General features: G+C 40.3%; 2 protein-coding genes across 2 annotated transcripts; both read left to right on the forward strand. All coding sequences in view use genetic code 11, as the record gives it.

The window, feature by feature from the left end:
- Positions 1 to 6,696: 6,696 nt before the first annotated feature.
- Positions 6,697 to 10,384, forward strand: EGR_07348 (hypothetical protein; the record flags this gene model as incomplete). The annotated part of the gene is made up of 6 exons (XM_024496597.1): positions 6,697 to 6,818; positions 8,225 to 8,312; positions 9,003 to 9,216; positions 9,255 to 9,309; positions 9,642 to 9,708; positions 10,268 to 10,384. 6 exons carry the CDS (start codon positions 6,697 to 6,699, stop codon positions 10,382 to 10,384), a joined length of 663 nt encoding a protein of 220 aa, XP_024348976.1.
- Positions 10,385 to 16,226: 5,842 nt separating this feature from the next.
- On the forward strand, positions 16,227 to 20,046 carry EGR_07349 (mRNA-decapping enzyme 2; the record flags this gene model as incomplete). Its single annotated transcript, XM_024496598.1, has 7 exons — positions 16,227 to 16,312; positions 16,358 to 16,518; positions 16,586 to 16,962; positions 17,043 to 17,155; positions 17,909 to 18,148; positions 19,418 to 19,466; positions 19,825 to 20,046. 7 exons carry the CDS (start codon positions 16,227 to 16,229, stop codon positions 20,044 to 20,046), a joined length of 1,248 nt encoding a protein of 415 aa, XP_024348977.1.
- Between the last annotated feature and the right edge of the window lie 774 nt (positions 20,047 to 20,820).

The raw sequence follows: 20,820 nt of genomic DNA on the forward strand, positions 1-20,820 counted from the left end.
ATGACTTTGAATGATGCAGAAGCCTGGGTAGAATCTTATCACAAATACAGGGACGGATTGACAGCTTACTATCGTAAATGGTACAAAGGGAGCGTCGTGAAACGTTGATTGCGACCGATATCTGAGAGAAACAAAATGTTGGGTAAAAAAGGACATCTCCTTAGGCAAAAATCATTCTGTTGGACCATATTGAAGCCAAATTTTGCTCCCAAAACGACAGCCCCAACTTGACTGACATGTTGTTAATAGCAATAGTCAAAAGTTTCACGTTGGTGACGAGAGAAGAAAGGTAGTAGGCACGGACCACTTCCTAGCGTCTTTAACTCTCCACTGTCTAGATGACTTGGTAATGACATCCTGCTACTGAACAAAAAGAGGGTGTTTCAGTAGGTTGGTGCCTTCACAATTGCTGTTTCCGAGTAGCAGGATTAGTTCTTAACATCCATAGGTATTCTTATTTAGACTTGGTGTATTTTAGGGTCAAAACATCTTGAAATGGACGCATCGAGAACATGTTTCTGTGCCGTCAGTTATAATCAGACCCTTTATTCACCTTCCACCCCACATTCCCAAGATCGGGTCCAATTTGCTTTCACAAGACATCACGATTTGTGTGTGCATGTACGTGTCTGTTGGATTGTGGGTACAAATGTACATTAATAAATTGTCAGGTTGCTGAAATTCAGTTAATTACAGTTACGATCTACCAACTCGATGCAACATGATAAAACTCGAACGAACAAAATGGAATGCTTTCTTCTCAGAAACAGTCGGGACTAGTGAATCAGTCAAAAGAAATTCCTCTTTTTATTCTCACAAGTTGAGACAAGACTTCTTGCCGCCTACATTGCATCGCATGTCTTGTACTGCTTACTCCATGCTGCTTACGGCATGCTACATCTTAATCAGGATAGGAAAGGGAAAGGAAGATGCCACCTGACCCCTATCATTATTCTCAGCCCATCCACATCCTCACCCACCGTATTCCCCTGATGCAATTCTTCCTGGTGATGAAAGCCTTACTTTTTTCTTATGAGCATCAGACAATCACTCATGATGACATGGGATGGAAGCAGAACAGACAGTGACATAAGGATTGAAGACCGGGCAGAGTTAAACGTAGCTAGAGACGAAATATTTTACAAAAGTAGGAACTGATGTAAAAATGTGGCTTATTAAGGACCAATTATTTATTTGTTAACTCAATTGCTGTGTTTAGAAACGTTTCGAAAGGCTGGAAGGTTCGTATTATCGGCATTACACCATCGAAGTTAAAGGCATTCGAGGCGGCCTGGATAAATTTATGCTGTCTGTGACCTAATCTGCTTCACTTCTCCCCCTTAAATTTTTTTAAACTTAGACTATTCTTGGTTGTTTAGTGACAGCTTAAAGACTCTGGTATGCCAAACTTCTGTCCGATTGTCAAATTGTCAAAAGATTGGGATCTCATGTCAGCAACTACCTCCACTACTCATCTCAAACCATCTCATTCCCTGTCCAGCTCTTCCAATAGATTTACATTGCCAAGCATGGCTCTAATTTCCTTTTTCTTCCTAGAACACTGAGACAACAATTGCGAAATGTCTATTGAACTTCGGGGAAACTAATCTTGCGGATTATTACAAGTTAGTTGCATTGGAAACGCATTCTCAAACAGTTGTCATTCATTTGATTAGGCACTAAATACAGTGTTTCCGTTGTTGGATCCCTTTTGCATTTGCATTAGATATTTACTTCCTCTAAAAATTTATCAGGTGAGTCTAAGACATCACCAATGGACGTGGTGACAAATCAGCGAAATCTCTCGCTGGCGGACCCAATACTCCGACATCAAGTAGCCGAACAAGCCGAAAACAATTTTTCATATTTAAAAGAAACTGAGCAGAAGCAATCCCAAAGTCTGCACCAACGGGTCACTTTGAAATCTCAACCTCTCCGATCCCTCTGGTTGAGGGAGTTACCAGAGCGCATTGACGTGACATCATACCTCAATCGTGGAACACGGCAGGAATCGTTGGGGCAATCTTTCAATATTCGGTAACTCCACATTTCGCAGGTTATCTAAACAGCAATTTTTTTGCAATAAGGCGGGGAATTTTTTCTGGAAAAAAATATCATAGACCAGAACAATGGTAATTTATGACGAGAATATTGGCTATACTATCCATAATCATTAAATGCACGATCAGCAACATATGGCTCCTATTATTTAAGTCATAGGGCACATAAAAATGCTGTTATTGAGGGGTTTATTGGTTATCTCTAGTTTTCTTTGATGGAATCAAAAGATGATGTCGTTACAATCGCTTAGTATGTTAGTTTAATGACACATTCTCTACTAGCTCCACATAAATGTGGTGTTCCCGACCTTCCTCCTTGAGGCCGGAGTTACACATCTGTGACACTATGAAAGTTGTTTGTATCTCTTTGTGAGACAAAGAGAATGGTTGAAGTAAAATGTCCTTAGACAATGGATACACTGCACTTTCTATGATTAAAATACCTGAGCTGTGGTGGTCGACCTTCCCTCCAAACCGTGGTAAGGACCAGATTGAATTCTTTGGAAACGAACAAGGTAATGTTTTCTCCTTTTATGTGAGAGCAAAGGGGGTTGCTTTTCATTATTCCCACACTCCCACCTATTTCGATCCTCCCCGCTTACTAAACCCTTGATTGACATTTGCGTGGTCCTCACGTCCAAAATGCCTGCATTTTTTCCTCTATTTTTTGTTCACCATGTAAAGCAGAAAGTGTCGACAAGGCAAGCTACATGTCAACTGTTATCCACCTCCCCTCCCGTCTTCTTCCTCTACCTAAATTAGTCATAAATGCTATTGTGGTCCAAAAAAGCCGTGTATGAGTAGAGGGGATAGACGTTAGATGCCTGTGACACCAATGTTGACTAACGCTTGTCGGAATATTGACAGGCGGTAGCTGGCTTTATCTGTGGGACACCTAACTTGCCCAACCTCCAGTCTGTTGGGGATACATTAAAACAAGACTTTTTGCAACGCCTATTTAACTACGTGGGCTCTTTTGCTTTCATAAGCTCTACCACCGCCCTGGCGGCATGGCCTCCGGCCCAAGTGTGTTTCCTCCCGTCTTTCTGGCCGCCACTCTGTTATGCTAACATGGCGTATTATGGTGGGTGACTCAGGGCGATAGTGTTTTTAGGTGTTGAATACAAAAATTTGTCCAATTTTTTTGGAAATTATGGTCGCTTTTGTTCCGTGAATCATCTTCTTGTAAAGTATCAATCACTTGTTCTTTTAAATCGACAACTATGTTGTAAGGTCATTTTCCCCATTCTATCGTTCGTTAAGGCAGACCATAAGTTTGTCGCCTTTATTACATCCATGATCTTAGGTGGGAAACGATTGGAACGTATCATGAACTTCAGTAACAAAAGGATCCGAACATTCATAGTTGATCGCCGCAAATCTCAACAATCAGGTTCTGGTAGAAGGATATTTCAAATAGAGCATATACCAAACAAAGTAGGCGCTCCATGCCGTAGAGTTGATGAAAATACATGTAACTAACGTCCATGGAATTTTTGGTGCCCATCGATGGTAGTAGCATCATCATCAATCCCCCGTGAAGCGCTCCGTGATTCTCAACTGCTCATCTTTTGGCGCACCAGCATTCGCATTCCCACGATTGCGTTGCTTGCAAATGTCCGCCATAAAATACACTGGGATAAATGCGTGTCATACTGCATTAGCCTGAGCCGTACACCAGCTCTAAAAAATGTCCTGTGCATGTATATTCCTGAGGTAGGAACTCTATATCCCCACTACGACGTGGCTGCGCTGTGAGGTCATGACCTCAGTAGCGTGTCACACCGTGACACGAAATTTATGACACAAAGCATACTTTCGCCTGAGAGGGAGAGGGGAGGAGAGATGGTCTGTGCTTCAAGGTTGCTCATATCATTAGGCGATAGAAACTTGCATCATAAAGTTTTCAAAACACCACATGAAGTTCATTCATACCGACGCTTAACCGTTTCGCATGATTTATTGTAAACTTAATTCTGTCAGTCTATGCCTTGACGATTGTTCTCGATGGCAGAACATAGACTAACACTTTTAGTGGAAGGTGGTTAAGAGCAACGGCATGATTGCAGTGAAGACCCATGAAATGGGGCAATGCTTTCCGAGGTGTAACACTGAAAGGTGTGATAAGATCCTAACCATTCATTTTCCCTAAACTCTTCCAATGCCTTTACGTACTTTAGATTACCTTCAACAACCCAAGTGCTGACTTGAAATTTTGTGGCTGTTGAGCTTCTTGGCAAAATTAGTCATACATCCTATCACATCAAGCTTCGTTTCATTGGCAACAATGAATGGAGTGTCTTTGTAGGCTTTCTGCGGATATACTGTGGGCATACCATTTGCTTCTCTTGTATACCTCTCCATCAGATCTAATTTCCCTTCAAAAGGCGTCATTCTCCTACTCCCTCTCCTCCATTAAACAAGCATTTTCGTTTACCTCCAGTAAAAACTTCTCTTCCCTTTATGGTGCTGTTGATGTTTAGAGAAACAAAAAAACCTGGTATTGCTTTCCTCTTCGCCTTTTTTCCTGCCTGAAGCAGAAATCGGCATTTTAACCCACATTTCCTCCCATATGCCCAACAACAACGAGGAATTGTATAAAATTGCAGAAGCAAAAGCTGCTGACTAAGCTTCATGCGCACCCATTACCTTGTCTTCTGATTTAGGTGCTTGTAAAATTCACACATTAAAGGATGGAGAGGACTCATGTGTCATTTGGTCACGGAAACATCCTAAAAAGTCGCCGATTTTTTCATCATGTGTGAGCAAGACCACAAGCACGGGCCTGACGTGTGAGTCAGAAGCTTTTTTACCGCCGGAAGAAACCCTCAATGACAGCTCTAGCGCTTAAGGCCTAGGACTACGTCGCTTTTGAAGAAAATATAAAACTATTTCATAACAATAAACGGATTAATTGAGCAGGTAATATGGGTGCAAAAGTCCTCACATTACAAGTGGACCTCATTTAAAGGGCAGATCACTAGCTCTTTATTACTTTTTAGTATAAAACAGGATACTTCTCCTCGTTCACTTGAGTAAACAATTCTTTTGGTAGCTGGACGCAGCTGCAAGGACATAAACACTCAAACGGTTAACCTGCCTTTTATAGATCCTGGGTCAGTGCATTGGAAGGCTAGATGTAAAAAAAGGTGGTAGTTATTTTTAAATTTTTACTTAAAACTCACAAAGTTAGGCGTTAATAAGTATTAGCTTGGAACTAGAAGAAGTTTCACGTGCAACCAATACATTGTCTAAACGTCAGTCCCTTTTCTAAGAGGGAAGAATTTGATGCCTGGATTATTCATTTGGGAAGTTTCGATACAAGTTAGACCTCAGTGAAGGCTCACTTTGTGACAGGGTGATTTGTAGGTTCAGTGGTTTCTGCAAATGCGTAAATGATTCGCTCAAATGACTGACTGCTTACTGTAATATATGTTTGTTTGAAGTTGCCTTTTAGTGATTAGCGGTCATTATAAACGAATCTCGTTACCGAAGGAACTCTGCTGATCCTTATGGGGAAAACCATCTCCAAGCTCATATCTCCTCGATTCCCTGTGCGCCTTTAGGAGACCTACTTGTTAAAAGATGTTCTCCAACCAATCTACTCCTTCCATGAATGTGAAGGCAGAGCCAGAAAAAAAAAATACTGGACCTATTGCATCATTAACTTTTTTGGTTAAAGACACTTCGTTGGAGTCTCATTTAAGTTTTTTTTTTTGAATTTGAAGTTTCACTTGTCTAAATTTTAACGGATTGAAATGAAAAGAGACCATTCCTTAACGCCTGAAGATGTAATTATACGATCAAACACAAATCAAAAATACTTCTTTAGCAATTAAATTTGGTCGGTCTATTACTTTTTGCAGAAATAAAGCATTTCATTTAAATTGTTTGTGAAGTTTTAGCTGCTATTTTGCACCCCAACATTTGACGTGAGCAGTAAATATCGTTTTCGGGCGAAATATAGTTGGAAAAATGGCCGATTTTTCGTGTTCGCATAGAAGTACCGCTGTATAATCAAGTGGACGCATCTCCAGAGCGTAAAAATAATTTATGCATATTTTTTTTCTTTTGCATTAGTAGACTGATTTAAGTGTATGAGGTGAATCACTAGGCAAGACATCTCACTATCAGTAGACGCTTCGGTGGGAGTAGCGGAGCTTGGTTGTCAGGGTATTAAATAGTTTGTCAGATTTTTTGCTATTGTGTATCACCTTAAGACTGCCCTGGAGACGAAAAGCAACAGTCGAGGGCAGAATATGCGTTGTCGATATACGGAAGGGCTTGAGGCTATCGGTGCGGTCTACAGGTTAGGCTGCCAGACTGAACGTACAGCGGCATGGCTCTGAGTGATTCGTAACCAAAATTTGGAGTTGAACAGTGTATCACAGTGGTTTACTGAAATGACTTCATACAATTTGTAGAGATTCTTCAAATCCATGCAGTTACTTAAACGCGTGTGGTATGAAGCGTAGATGCGCACCAGTCTGTTAGAACGGCTTCCTTTGCTGGGCTCAGTGCTATTTCCGGCGTACTTTGTGTTCGCACACAGATAGGTAGAACCTTGCCCTTATTTTTGTGTTCACGAAGAAGTTTACTCAAGACCTGGCAAATACGGCTAAGATCTACCTACTCTATGCAACAAGGTACAACTCAAACACGCGGAATGAAATATTTTCTTTTCAGAATCAGTCAAATGAACTTCCTCTTTTTATTCTCACAAGTTGAAACACGACTTCATGTCACACATCACATACCGTGTGCTATACTGCTTACTCCATGCCATTTTCCGCATGCCACATCTTAAATAGGGCAGGAGCAGAGGAGAAAAATACCACCTCTGATGATATTCCTCCAAGTGGTAACAATCACGCTTTCTTGGCATGAGAGTTAACGAATCTCTTGATGACATGCGAAGGAGGCAGAATAAGGCGGTTGGGTAGAAGTAAAGCCGAGACCGAGTGTGAAGTAGCTAAAGACAAACCATTGCACAGAGCTAAGAAAGCGCCAGCAAATCTGCGTCTCCGATGATTGTGGCACAAATAATTTCAAATAGTCAGATATTTGGGGTTTTTGTAGTTATTTCCTTTGAATTGTAATGAAACACACCTTTTCCATTTAAGTATTTAAAAGCTCTTGCTGACAATCACTTTGGTAAATTTTATCCCCTAAATTCATCTACTGCAGGCTTAATTTGACTAATCATGTAGGTAAACCCCTTGAAGCCATAAAACTAGATGTGTGGGAATGGATAGGTGATATAAAATTGGTTCAACTGATGGCAGCTTCCAGTTGACACGCAGCCGTTTCGTGGTCCGAACACGGTGCAGTTTCTAGTAAGGGAAATTCTGGTAAACAAAGACAGTACGCACAGCTCTTTTGTCAAAAGATTGAAACAGTGTGGCCAAAGAATGATTTACAGAAATTCTAACTTTTTTCTGGCGTCTCTTTATCTTATTAGCATTTGTACTAACTAGTATCAATAAGGTGATGGTCCTGTTGCGAAAAATACGCCCTTGCTCGACTTTTTAGAAATTCCAGGCGTTGTCAAATTTCCGAACATCCCAGAGGGTAGCGATCTCGCTTACTCCCACCTGATTGGCTCATATTTGACAATGAGGTACCCTGATTTCACTGATAACCACTAGAAGGTCAAGGCAAGGTCAATCAGTTACTATAAGTAAACGTGACTGGGATCACCGACTCAGACATATCCACACTCAGGCACTCTCTGTTCCGTAGCCACAGGGAATGTAGCTACATATGCATGCTTACTACGCTAGGTAATGGAAATATCTGCACCAAGGTTCTTATTTATCGCTAATCCGTTTGGGGCCCTGATAGGATCCAGGAGACCCGCACACACTTACTGGACAGTACAGTTTAAAATAGTTATGGACGCACTAAACGCCCAGCTTACAACAAGTCTTTCAAAGCTCCGCTTTATCCCCAAACATTTCTTGTTCAATTCATCCTCCACTGGGAAAAGCTTGTATAAAGTTTAAGGGAGTATGTTAAAAATTTGGTCCACTTCTTTGTCATTTTAAAGTGTAGCCAGATAGGCCACATAAAGTGGCCATTGTAAATGGGCTCTAAATAGATTCGTCAGAAATTTTATTATCCATTGTACTTTAAAGAAAATTATGATTTTCTTTCTACCTAAGAAGGAAATTTCTTTTATTGAAAATGGCAACAGTTTTATCTAGAGACAAAGATCTCGAAGTGGAAAAAAAGCTAGTTCCACTGCTTGCTGTTAGGGCCCGTATTCAGTTAAAGATAAGTAACAATTTATAAGAAATTTTAAGTCTTTCTGCTTAAGCACAATGTTAACACGAGCTCTTTGACCAACGCGATGCTATGGTGCTCTGTCCGCCTATGCGTTTGTAATGTCATCCTATTCAAATTCAAGCTTGTCACTAAGTCCTCTCCAAGGAACCCTCCCGGTTGCGAAGTCTTTTGCAGCAATATAGAGGAGTTTTTCCTCCACTTTTTGAGAGGTTAAGTGGTGAAGGAATGCATGGAAACCTATGCTACACATTTAAGTGCAGAAAAAAGAAGTAAAGTAGAAAATTTAAATAGTTTTTTACAAATCCATTTACCTCTTTTGACTTTCGGGTAGTTTAAAAGAGGGCTCTTTAAAGTGGACGTGCTTCTTGCAACAGCCGCTCAAACCCAGCTTTCTACAAGCTACCAAAATAAACCCATAGAATTTTTAGCGTGGCTCACTGCAGTGACTTCTTTGTCCCTTTTAGAGTCTCATACGATGCATGTGATTGGCGATATACGTCCATTATGGAGTGTGGGTAGATACGCATCAGTCTATCAGTAGGGTATTGTGCTCTCAACCGTCTCCCTCTTATCGTGAGCGAACTCTCATACCATAAAATGGCAGTTATTCTATTCTGGTGTGATATAAGTCCTTTTAATTTTTTTTAGAAATAGTTTAACTCAATCCCAAACCTGTGGCTGCAGAAGCATCTGTGGATATCTTTAGAGCATTTAAGATGTTTGATTCTCGAGGAGAGTAAATCAAAGGCCGATGTCTCACACCTAGGAATACCCACCTCATCTTTTTCAAGTGTAGACCTACTACATGTTGCTACTGGTAAAACGTCTGAGAATAAACTTTTCACGAAAGTAGGTGATGAAACGATTCGTGTAGGGCTAAATTAATGGTAACACTTTTTTGCTTAGAAAGTGGGTTAGAACCTTTGAGCAAATTAATCTTGACTCCGATTTTGAAACAAAAGTCTTCTTTATTTTGACCACCAACGAGGTTCTCGTTCATTAGATAAAATGTATTGATTTTAAGCGTGTTGACTTCCCCCCGCCCCTTCACAGGCGACAGCCCCGGCGACGCGTGAATCGATCAATAATGTTGCGGTGGATGAGCGCTGATCGCCGGCCTGCAATCAAGTGGGAATCCATACCATTGTGTGCATCGATCAATTTTAACGACTGCAGATTGATTGCAACAAATTTTTACTTTTTTAACCAAAAGCTAAATTATGCGCATGTTGCGTCGTCCGGTTTTTCGTTGTAAAGCAAATATGTCTGTTTGCATAATTTTTTGTTCTCTAGGCCTCAGAAGTTATTCGGACAGAAAAAAATAGCAGTTATTTTATCAGTTTCTAAAATGGTTTTCCCGGTATTTAAGGTCTTTGTGTGGACTCAGTTGCTTCAGGCTTACAGAGAGACAGAAAAACTACGGATTTAAGTGACGTGCAAAGGAGACTAAAATGGTTCCGCATAAAATCATGTCTAATTTTGGAGATTTATTATTCACGAATATGATGCATTTCTCTGTTTTGAGTACCATCCTTGCCGCTCCGAGAGATCGCTCTTTTGCGTGTGCAATCACAGTAGGATTTGAGTGAGGGTCTAGAATACTTGGGTGCGATTAACCAGTCGCGTTCTCTGCCAGTAAAACACCTTGAAAATTATTACTTTAGAAGGTATTCCAAACGGCGAATGACATTAAACAGCAAGCGCGTTTTCAAAGCTAAATCACTTTTTTGCAGGAATACCTGCACGAAATCGAAATCTCATTTAATAAATTCAATTTCCATCCCAGTTGCATTCCTCCTTTCCACTGCGTTTCTGCTGCAACGCCGCCTCCTAACCGTCTTTTGCCCTATTCTTACCTTCGTATACTACACAAATACCGAAAATTTAAGTTTCTTTCAACGTTCATTACCTTTTTTTAGTTATATTACAGACACTGTTTTATCGCAGACTGTCTTGATTACTTTTCTTGGTCTGCTGTTATACCTTCAGACCAAATACTTCGCCTTTACAATGTTCTCCTTCCAGCAACCATCTGATCCATTTTAAGGTAAATCTTTTTTAAATAATTAGTAAAACTGGTTGCATTACTTTTGGGGAGTAAAGGATGTCAGATAGGTCCAATCGGTGTTATCAATTTGATGTTCTAGTTACTCCTCAAAGCATTTGTCATGTTCTCAGACTACTAATGCATGGGAAAATTATAAGAGGAACTGGTATGAATAGGCACGCTACCACGGTGGCAATACATGCGGCGGTAATTAAAAAGTACGGCCTGTTAATAATGGCCGATGGATATGTCTTTGCTCAACACGCCATTAATCATAATGGCAGGCAACAGTGGACCAGTGTGTAATGACAAACGAGCACGAAATGCTTGAGCTTCCGGATGTCAATTCATCTACACGGAAGACTTCAGGCATAGAATGGCACGGTGATGAGAAACTCAACCGCTCAGCAGTAAAAACTTTAGAAAGTGTAAATTGTTCGAAAGCAGCCAATTATCTGTCAGTAATGATTCCAACCACGACTACTCCATTTCCAGCTCCTGACTTCGGCAATCATTTATGAGAACATTCGGGACACACCACAACACGCCTGTCTCAAAGCCGCACAAGATACTTGTCTTGCAGTGAGAATAACAGGCGCCCACTTTAATTCCGAAGAGTTGGCGAACATGGTGTATCAAGACGGATAGGCTGTTCTAAGTTTGTCCCGCCGATCTCTCATCCTTCTTTGTCAATATGTTTTCACTTCGGGATGAGGACTAAGATTGTAGATGGAGAATTTGTACAGCTCTTTCCTAAACCCAGAAGTCCAGGTTTAACTCGTAAACTGGTTATAGTTTTAATATAAATACACAGAATATTTAAGATACTAGTACCCGAGACTTCACGAGTAAAAGATCATACCTCTGGTAGGAGGCAAAAGTGCGAGAGTATGTGAAGGATTGGATTATACATTATCAAATCAGTCCAAATTCTATCGCATTGGTTTCATTCCAAATGCGCGCTAACACTCGCCGGGTCGTTTAAACACGACCACATACGAAACAGAAGTCTTCGGCTAAAATTTGACCACCACAGACCTTGATGGATATGTTCAACTTTCTCTCAACAGCAAGAAAAATATTATAAACAGACTCAACTAATCTGTTTGCGACAAGGCTTGCTATCTCATGTCACACATATGCAAACCTGATTGCAGGGAAGTTAAACTTAGGGTTAATTAGGAAAATGTTGTTATTCGACAATCATTTAACCTTTATAAGTCTCAAAACTTGTGCGAAAGAAAAAAGTAATAAACGAATATCTCTTTTTCTGGGAAAGTGGGAAAACGCATTTGAGGGGTAACATTCCTGTTACAAACCTTTTCCGCCACCCATTCCAATAACCAGGCAAAATAAGTTAATTAACGAGAACAATCTTACCAGCGCTGCAAAAGGTGGCTTTTGCTTTTGTACTAAACTGATGAATTATTGGTCGCGTAACGTGATGATTCACAAAAGGCGAGGTCTATTAAGCGCCCACAACGTGGTGCTTAGCTTACCTACCAGGGCAAAAAATCCACGTCCTTTTAGGGATTATTTCTAAGACAGAGGGAGCGGGTCTAAATAAACAGCATGAAATATAGGCTGTTTAAATATCTTGTGCTAATAATATGCTACCTAATCCTGTCAGTAGTATGGAGACGGCTTCATGTAAAGCCTGGGTTGTTGATCGCTTCCTCCCCAGCCCTTCTGTGCTGCTGACGCAAAAAAAGGCTGGGGAGGCAGGTCATTTCTCCCGACTCTGGGCGCTACAAATGTGACTACACAAATCCGCCACCTTGGCGTGAAGCGTATTGGCGCTGTTGTCGGGGTGGAAGCTGAGAGCTCCAGCCTATCGATTAGGTTTCAGTGGGTGAAAGCTAATCGGCAATTGATTATCGATTAGAATGCCTTACCAATGACTATACAGAGTGCAAATTCCCTACGAGTCTTGTCAACTCATTGGCACTCGACCTTGCATACAATACTTTAGCAGAAGCAGTAAGTAGGAATGATTTCAGGGCAAAAATGAATCAGGTTGGATAAAGAGATTAATCCATTATGCTACTCTTTTTGTCTCCTTTGGTGCTTAGAGATGCGTCGGCCTTTCCTTTCTTAATAATGACTGCCTTTTTACTCCGTTCTGGCACTGATTAATGAAGGGTGATTCCGAACATAACGTGGATTTATGACCTACCAAAAGCCCTTGCAAACTGTCACCATAGAACGAGTGTATGAAAGTGGCTGGAATATGCTTACCATGCTCTGTTCTTTTTCAGGTTTTGGCACGGTTTCGCCATGAGTAACATCGTTTATCAAGGCATGGGTTGCAGTTTCATTTACATTAGAAAGAGTAAAAAAATGATTTGCAGCTCAATTTTTATCAGACACGGTTTTGGGATGACCTTTGAGGAGTTTAAAAACTGTAAGCGGCAAAGTATTCCCTGATGACTTTACCATGCACGCAAGTTTGGTTGACTTGGATCAATTTTGATTTGTGACTGATTAAGGGGATTTGCCTGAAGTAGCTAATATAAAGCAGTTTTTGAATATTTTTGTATCAATTTCATTATTCTCCTCGCATTTTGAGTCGTTCAATTCACATGCCATTCTGTAACCGCTTGATTAGGATCTTAAAAATAATTAATTTACCAGATGGCTACCCTCTTTCGTTCCGATCTTTCTCTTGTGCATTTTTGCAAATTCAACCATCCGAAGCAGGTTCCTTCCTTCTGTGGTATTTCAGTATGATGACCATTCACAACTCACTCAAATGCAATAGGCGACATGCTTGTTTGAAGGTATCTTTTAAAGGAGAGGCGGTTGGTGAATGCGAACCTCCCGAAGGAGCGGATGCCATCGGCCTCCAAGGAAGAAACGTTTCCTAAACACGCCTAACCGCAATGCTTCTGCACCTCTTTCATTACCACTGCCCCATAAATCATGTCCTGGTCCAATTCTTTCACTCGTTCCAAGCTTATGAAGGCTGAGGTGGAAGAGAGAAATATCGAGCCTATTACAGTAAGTTTCGTTATGAGTATCGATGTTATCTACAATATTCTTCAAAATGGGCGAAAGTTATTAAACACATCCTACATTGCTGATAGCACAGATGATAGGAGGGGAGCTCTGCGCCACAAGCATTGGAGACCGGAAGAGTCGGGATAGCAACATGTTCAAGTGAGGGAAAGGTCATTACGCTCTGGACATTTATTCGGCCTTTTAATTTTGGAGGCTATTTTGTCAACTTCGTGCAGTGATAAATGTCTAAAGTTAATACTTTTGGATTAAGTTTGGGAGTACATGGGGACTCAAGAAGGTTCAATGGCAGACCATTTAGCAGGTGGGTATATAAACATTATGTATCAAGAAATAGATTCTGAGAATCTCAAGTGTTTCCTTTGATTTGGATTGCCATTTTATCTCCTTATGGAAGTTCAAAACTGACTAAACTTATCGTAGGTTAAGTTTTCGTTTCCTCATACTGCCCAGCCGGTGAGGCAAACTTATGCATTTTCTTCTCCGCTGAACGCTTCTTCCAAAGTTAGTTGAAAAAGGGGAGAGAAGGGGGAGAGTCAGTGATTTTGGAGAACTTGCAGAAATGTCAAAAGTGTACTGTCCAAGGACCAATGGCTTTTGAAAATAAATGAAAAGAATGTGGAAACTTTCGGTAATAAGGAGGATCTCGTAAATACGCCTCGTCATAGGTTTATTGGCGGAAATAATGTTTTTGAAGACTGGTTGGGAAAATTCCTGATGTCATATTTCACCAGTGAATGTACGATATCTCAGGAAACGTGATACAGTAGTTCAAAATTTTTGAAAGGTCAGGAAAACACTTTGAGGATTCTAATCAGTTACTCTTCACATCTTGGCTTTGAAGCTGTCGCTCAGTAAATCTTAGTAAATTGGACCACATCGAGACCTATTTAACCCCTTTAGTTTAAGTTAACAATTTACGAACAATATTCTTACTCAAAATTTACAATCTTTACTGTACGTAGCGTAGGTATTTTCCATATTATCGAATCTACTTAGCATATTTGAAACAGACGTCGCATATGTGTGACGTCCAAGTTTCCTAACTTTATTCTTATGTCACGAATATGTAGTAAGTAATATTTATTGGTTGCAAAAAATACTTGCAAAAAACAAGCATATAGTGAATTAGTAGCGACTCAAACAATAAAATGCATGTAGAATATACTTAGTCTGGGTTGATAGTAAATTAATTGAACTCGTCAGTTCCGGTAGACCACTGTTGACATTAAAGCCAGGGGGCATTTGATCTGTTATAGCTTTTTATCCTTTGAGACCCTAACATTAAACGTATTAAAAAGCATGACAAGGTAAACTCTGCTTAATAGGAAGTTAAAAAGCGCAGAAGTCGGGAGATTTGTGAGTTTGGTCTAGTTCAGGGATGAGTGCCATTCCACACTGGTTTTCGTTATGGGTAGCCGGTAACGCTCACCTCCGCTAATCGCAGTTCTTAATTTTTCCACTACTTGCTTTTCCGCGGGGTGGCGCTTTTAATTACCAAAATATTTGCCGTCATGATGGTGTTGACATCCATTTTGCTAAAAATACTATCCTAATTTTTTCTGTTTATATTTTGGACTTAAAATCAAAAAGCACTGGGAATGGTAACTTATAAATGAGAGTGGTTATCACTTTACCAAATGACATTTTAAGTATTTCTAGCTAAAGTCGATCTGCGAGCAATCAAACCTTTGTATGTTTTATGCTACTTATAATGTGAAAAGTGGTTCAGAAAAACAGCTAAAATTATAAAGTGTTTCTAATGCGATCCTGATGGTCACAGATCTTGAGAAATGATATTGTACCCGAAGAGCTCCTTCGACTTAAGTAGCCAAGTGGCGTTTAGACAAAGCGATTGCCCCTACTGTCCGGTGAAAAGAAAAAACTGCTGAATCAGATATCATTAATAGCCTTCATTCCAAAAAGCGTTAGCTTGTGATATTTAAAGCAAATGGTACCCTTTGATAGACGTCTAAAACATCTTTACTCAAATCGCAAATGCAAACAAGTATAGGAACTTTGAGAGGAATTCAACAGTTTCCTTAGAAGCCCAAGTGAGTTCAAATGACATAAAAGAGATATGCTCGCAAAAATTCGTAAATAAAAAGCAAACGCAAGAAGAATTGATATAACCAGCTTTGCTGTGATTTGAAATGCTTCATGGCGTCATAATTCAATCATTGATGGACCACATGTCACTATGAAGCACCGGAAAACAAAAATATCTTAAATGATAACAAATTTTGGCGCTCTGCTCCCGCATTTTGCATTGTAGACATTAAGTGTATGAGTTTTTAGTAGATGCATGAGTCTAAAAAGGAGTGAACAAGATACAATTTTTGAGGATTTTAGTTTGCTTAAACTGGGACCATTATAACAGGTTTATGATTCGTGTAAATTTGTTGATGCTGTTTCATTTGCCAAAGCGCCAGAATCACAGGAATCAACGCTGCTCCACAACAACCGTTATCTAGAAAGAGTGTAGATTCATTACAGTAGATAATTTTAACAAGCAAGTTTTAACTAAGGTTTAAGATTCAGTTCAAAAATAAGAAATAATAGAGTCGCTTTGAGCCAAAAATAGAATAATTTTATTTCAACCACTTATAAAATTGTAAAACAGAGTATATGTTTATATTGTAGTGTTTTATGCCAACTCTAGATGGCCCTGCATCTTTTAGTTAACTAATGTTTGCCCGGGACGGCCGGAAGTGTCCCCATATAGGTCGTTCTTTTGTTGTTCATATTTTGGATATTTTTCATATGTTCTGTTGAACACCGTGTTACGATTGCATGCTACATTGCCAAGCGTTATGTACCAAGGATTATCCCTTTTAAATTTTAGAATGCAAAATCAACCGACTAGAATTCCCGAAACTACACTTAAACTGCTTTATTCGTGAGTTTATTCTTCATTTGTCACCGCTCTTACGACTCTTAATAGACTCTTCATTTCAAACACTCCTCAGTCTTTAAAGGACAATTGGAAGTCCAATTTTACTCGCATCTTCTCTGAATTGGAGTACGCTCACTGGTTTTACCTAGACAACTGTCTTCAAGATAAAAATGAAATAGGCCTTGATCTTTTTGGCCTGTGTCAAGAAAGTGGGTACTAGTTTTGCTAAATTTGAACTGAAGATACAGCTTGTAATTGTTTTGCTGCTCTTCCTAGTATTCACCCGTTTCCCACATCTCATTCCCAAGAAGACTGATTGGAAGGAGAAGTTTTTCGAATGGAAGCGTTATCGAGGAACCACATGCACAGGAAGTGCAATAGTTCTCGATGAGTATCTCTCTATGGTTCTACTAGTCCAAGGCTTTAACAACAATCGATGGACATTCCCTGGAGGCAAGGTGGGTCAAGGGGAGACTCTGCAAGACTGTGCCATTCGTGAGGTCATGGAGGAGACTGGACTTGACATTGAGCATCGAATCGACCGGGATCTCTTCCTTGAAGTTGTCGTCGGAGAGACGACGCATCGGGCTTACATTGTGGAAGGGTTTCCTCGGACCAGTCGGCTTCAACCCTCTACACAAAACGAAATTGAGGTAAATGACGTTGTCTTGCGGAGTCTTTTTACCAAGGGATGTGATTTATGACTAGTTGCTTTTTTTGGTTGTCTCCGCAGGCGATAACGTGGTTTTCTCTGGTGAATCTTCCCTCTCATTTACAGGATAATGCGCCCGTTGCGAAGATGAACTTCAAACCTAGTCATTTTTTCTGTGTAATACCCTTCGTCAAGTAAGTAGTAAAAGGTTTTTAGACATTATCAAAGGAGCATGTATATCTGAGATGCTTCAGTAGTTACAAGATTATTTAAAATTTTTTACTCACTGTAGTTTTCTTCCACTTTTCAAAGAATTCTAATAAAGTTTTGGCCGATTAAAGTCGCTGTACTCTAGGAAAACCCCATATATTCTGTGTATCAATGACCTTCACTTCCATCCTATCCAAAAGTGATTTTATTCAGTATCTGTCAAGCCTTTTATAGTGGTAAAATTGTCAATTTCCTTTAATCAGTCTTTTACATTGTTATCGAGCTGACATTTCAGGTGGTTTTCTGTTCGTCTTGATAAATAATTGGGACGTAGAGGCGGTGCATTACAATATTGCGGTTTAATCATTACAATGTTGCCCAGCCACCTATCTGGATTACCATCGCGTTCTATGATAGCGAAGAGGTATCTCATATTGCAACCAATTTTTAAGGGACGCTCCTGATTCCTCAAAATAGGGACTTTATGCAGAACATTAAATGGAAGCTTTTGTAATGATTAAACCTAGTTTCGGCAATATTTTGTAGTGAGTCTATGGATTTATTCTTCTTTTGACAGCCATGGTACCCGGCCAGCAGAGGGCCAGATCCTTGCTCTTCTAGTGTGGCTCGTATGCCATCGCCGCCACTAGTAGAAACTACCCAAAAGGGGATACGTCTTCCTTTCATGAAGGTAACAGCTCTAAAACCCTCTGAGATCCTTTGCCCTATCCTCCTAGGCGACTTCGGGCGTACGTGAAACTGCGCCAACAGGGTGTTGCTCCTACTACTGCACTGGGACGATCGACGCACACACGGAAGCAGTCTTCAGTGCCCCCGTCAGCGTCCTGCATCCACAAGTCCAGCTACTCCGCTGCCACCGCCTTTACTGCGGAGCCCCCGCTGTCCTCGGCCTTTTCGTTAGCCAGGCCCTTGTCTACCGATCGGGTCTTGATTCATCCTGCGACACCGCCGATAGAGTGCGTACTGTTGAATGGATTCTTCTGATCTTGTTTTGGGTGCAGTAAAGGAGTTTTGAATGGCGTTCAGTAATTTTAGGTGCTTTTGTTCGGTTCCACTTTTTATTATACATAATACCAAAACGGTTTTTCATTGTGATTTAACATCATAGCGCCACAGCTGGGGGAAACAATTAAGTTCTGGGGATAAGAAATCTCACTTCCGCCGTTTCTCTTGTGATTTATGATTCACAATCTGCAGTTCCCTTCAACGCTTTCTTCAAGTGGTCTAATATTACAGAAATAACAGTTGCATCAGATCTTGTTGCTAATTCGTATGTGGTGAACTTAGGGTGGAGGAGGACACATCAATTTACTCTGGGATTTTTCATTACCACTTATATCTTTACCTTTCTGATACGTTATTCGTCGATTCTCATAGCTGTTCATGCTGATTGATTAGCTTCATGATGGAGTTCATTATTACATTGATTGTAGTGGACCCTTGACTGTTGAAACCTCATCATCATTACGAGAGTAAATTATCTCAGTCATCATCAAAGCCTGAAAGGTGAAAAATGATTAATTTGAGTCAAAAGATGCGTAGCATACCGCGTTGGATTGAAAGCGTTCCTCCATTTGGTTAGTTGAACCGATACACTCCGGCAGGTTAGATGTTTGACGGTTAACAAATTTAACCGCTCAGCTTTGGATAGCAGCAGCGCCTCTGCAAGCGACACCCAAGCTCATATTGGGTAGGAATCGCACTTTTTGTCAAAACTGCAAATTAGCCACTGCACTAGCTCCTCACTACAAACTATGCATTGATTTGAAGTTAAGGTGCTGAAAAGTGTGCATAATTTCGAATAATTGCTCGGACTAGTTTCTCGTCAATCACTGCAGCATATCAACCTAGATCTCGGGGCTATTGACTGTTGATGAAACATTGCTTTTTGAGTTCGAAGAGTCCAAATTCGAATTGGAAGTAAAATTTGGACATAACTTTGCTTTTATTTCCGGTTTAAATTGCGGTTTTTTCATATTTCGGAGCGTGAATTAATTGAGCCACTTGTAGCGACTGCTTCTCGTAATCCTACAAATAATTCTGTTTTTTGTAGCATCTTTGGGGATAGACGTAATTCCAATCATTTATAGAAAGTTGGGAGATAATGTCTATCAAAAGCGACAAATATGATAGCTAAAAGGTCGGTCTTATCTCTATCGACCGAAGTTGTACACGTTTTCGATTTGAGACGCTAACCTCCGTTCCTTTCCGTTTTCCTCTTTTAGCCAACACTTGCCACCTTTGCTTCCCCAGCTTAGTCCTCTTCATTCATCGGTGAGTTCATGTGAAAATTTTTCGTGTAATTGCATATCATATTCAATGGTGATATCCCATCAAGGTATCTCTGACGATACTAGCTAATTTTGCGTGCAATCTCTATGGCGGTCGTAATTGCTTGTAGGCTGAAATTGGAGTAGAAAGCGGGAAAAATACATCAAGCATATCAGTAGTCTGGTAGATTCCGAAAGACATCAGTTCAATTAACTCCAGCTTTGCGTCAATGAACTTCTTCGCGGACCTGGAAATCGTTGGAATTGTAGTTTGCATATGCGTTATTTAAGATGAATGTGTTTACTGTTTCCGCTTGTACAGATATGAGGAAAATAAGGCCTTCGTCGATTTCTTTTGTTAGTTTCGGCTGTCTTCGCTTGGAGGGAGTCATAACCCACCTCCCACTATTCATAATCATTATGATGAGATTCATCTACTGAGCGTGGATTCCACCGTGGCAAAGGACAGTATTTGGGGTGGCCGGGTGAAACTGAACTCGGACGCTCTGGTGGACATCTTTGCACCCTTATCTCGAGATGCCCCATCACTACCAACCCTCCACCTCTTTGACGCTGCTAAATGACTATCCCCCTCTTTGGGGTCACGAGGTGACTTCCTTACGTCGTTCTTCTAGATTTACTTCTCTTTACCTAGTACGTTTTCGTTTTTGTACATCAGTTTGTCTTTCGCAGGCAGTTTTAATACTTCTTCATGACTTGAAGATAATGATTGCTCTGAATTCTCGAATTGAGATGAAATTCTGGGGAGAACCTTATTGACTATTCCTTTGAAGTCTGTTTATTTGATTGAAGCAGTTCACGTCGCGACTAATTCTAAGAATTGTTCGTGACTTGCTTAACAAATTATAGCTTCTTTATCTACCAAATAATCATCAGTAAACTCTGTACTGTAAAACGTTTTTCGGATATCATTAAAAGCTAACAACGATTTTTGAGATCAAAGATAGTTTTCTCAAAAAGGATCCTTTTTGCGACTGGGTTTACCAATATCTCATTCGATCCTAGGGGAGGTTTCACGATTCTCAGCTCCTTTTGTAGATGTCACTGAGGTGTGGTACTTCTTCCCCTAAGTTACCTCTTATTTTGCACACCACATTTGCATTTGGGCACGGTTTGAACACCTTGGATTCTCATCTTTTTCCTGAATGGTAAGTATAAGCTGATAAAATAAGTTTGTTCTTTGTCATACAAATTAAGTAACCACAGAAAGTGCCTTAAGATTACCCATGCCATAAAAGAGGCACAACTAACGGAGGCCGACAAGATGGTGTTTTTAAATGGAAATTGGAATTACTATTAGTTCATTATAGTATACTCATGTTAGGGACCCATTTCCC

Source organism: Echinococcus granulosus (genome assembly GCF_000524195.1).
Source record: "Echinococcus granulosus chromosome Unknown EG_S00075, whole genome shotgun sequence".
Taxonomy (NCBI): Eukaryota; Metazoa; Platyhelminthes; class Cestoda; order Cyclophyllidea; family Taeniidae; genus Echinococcus; species Echinococcus granulosus.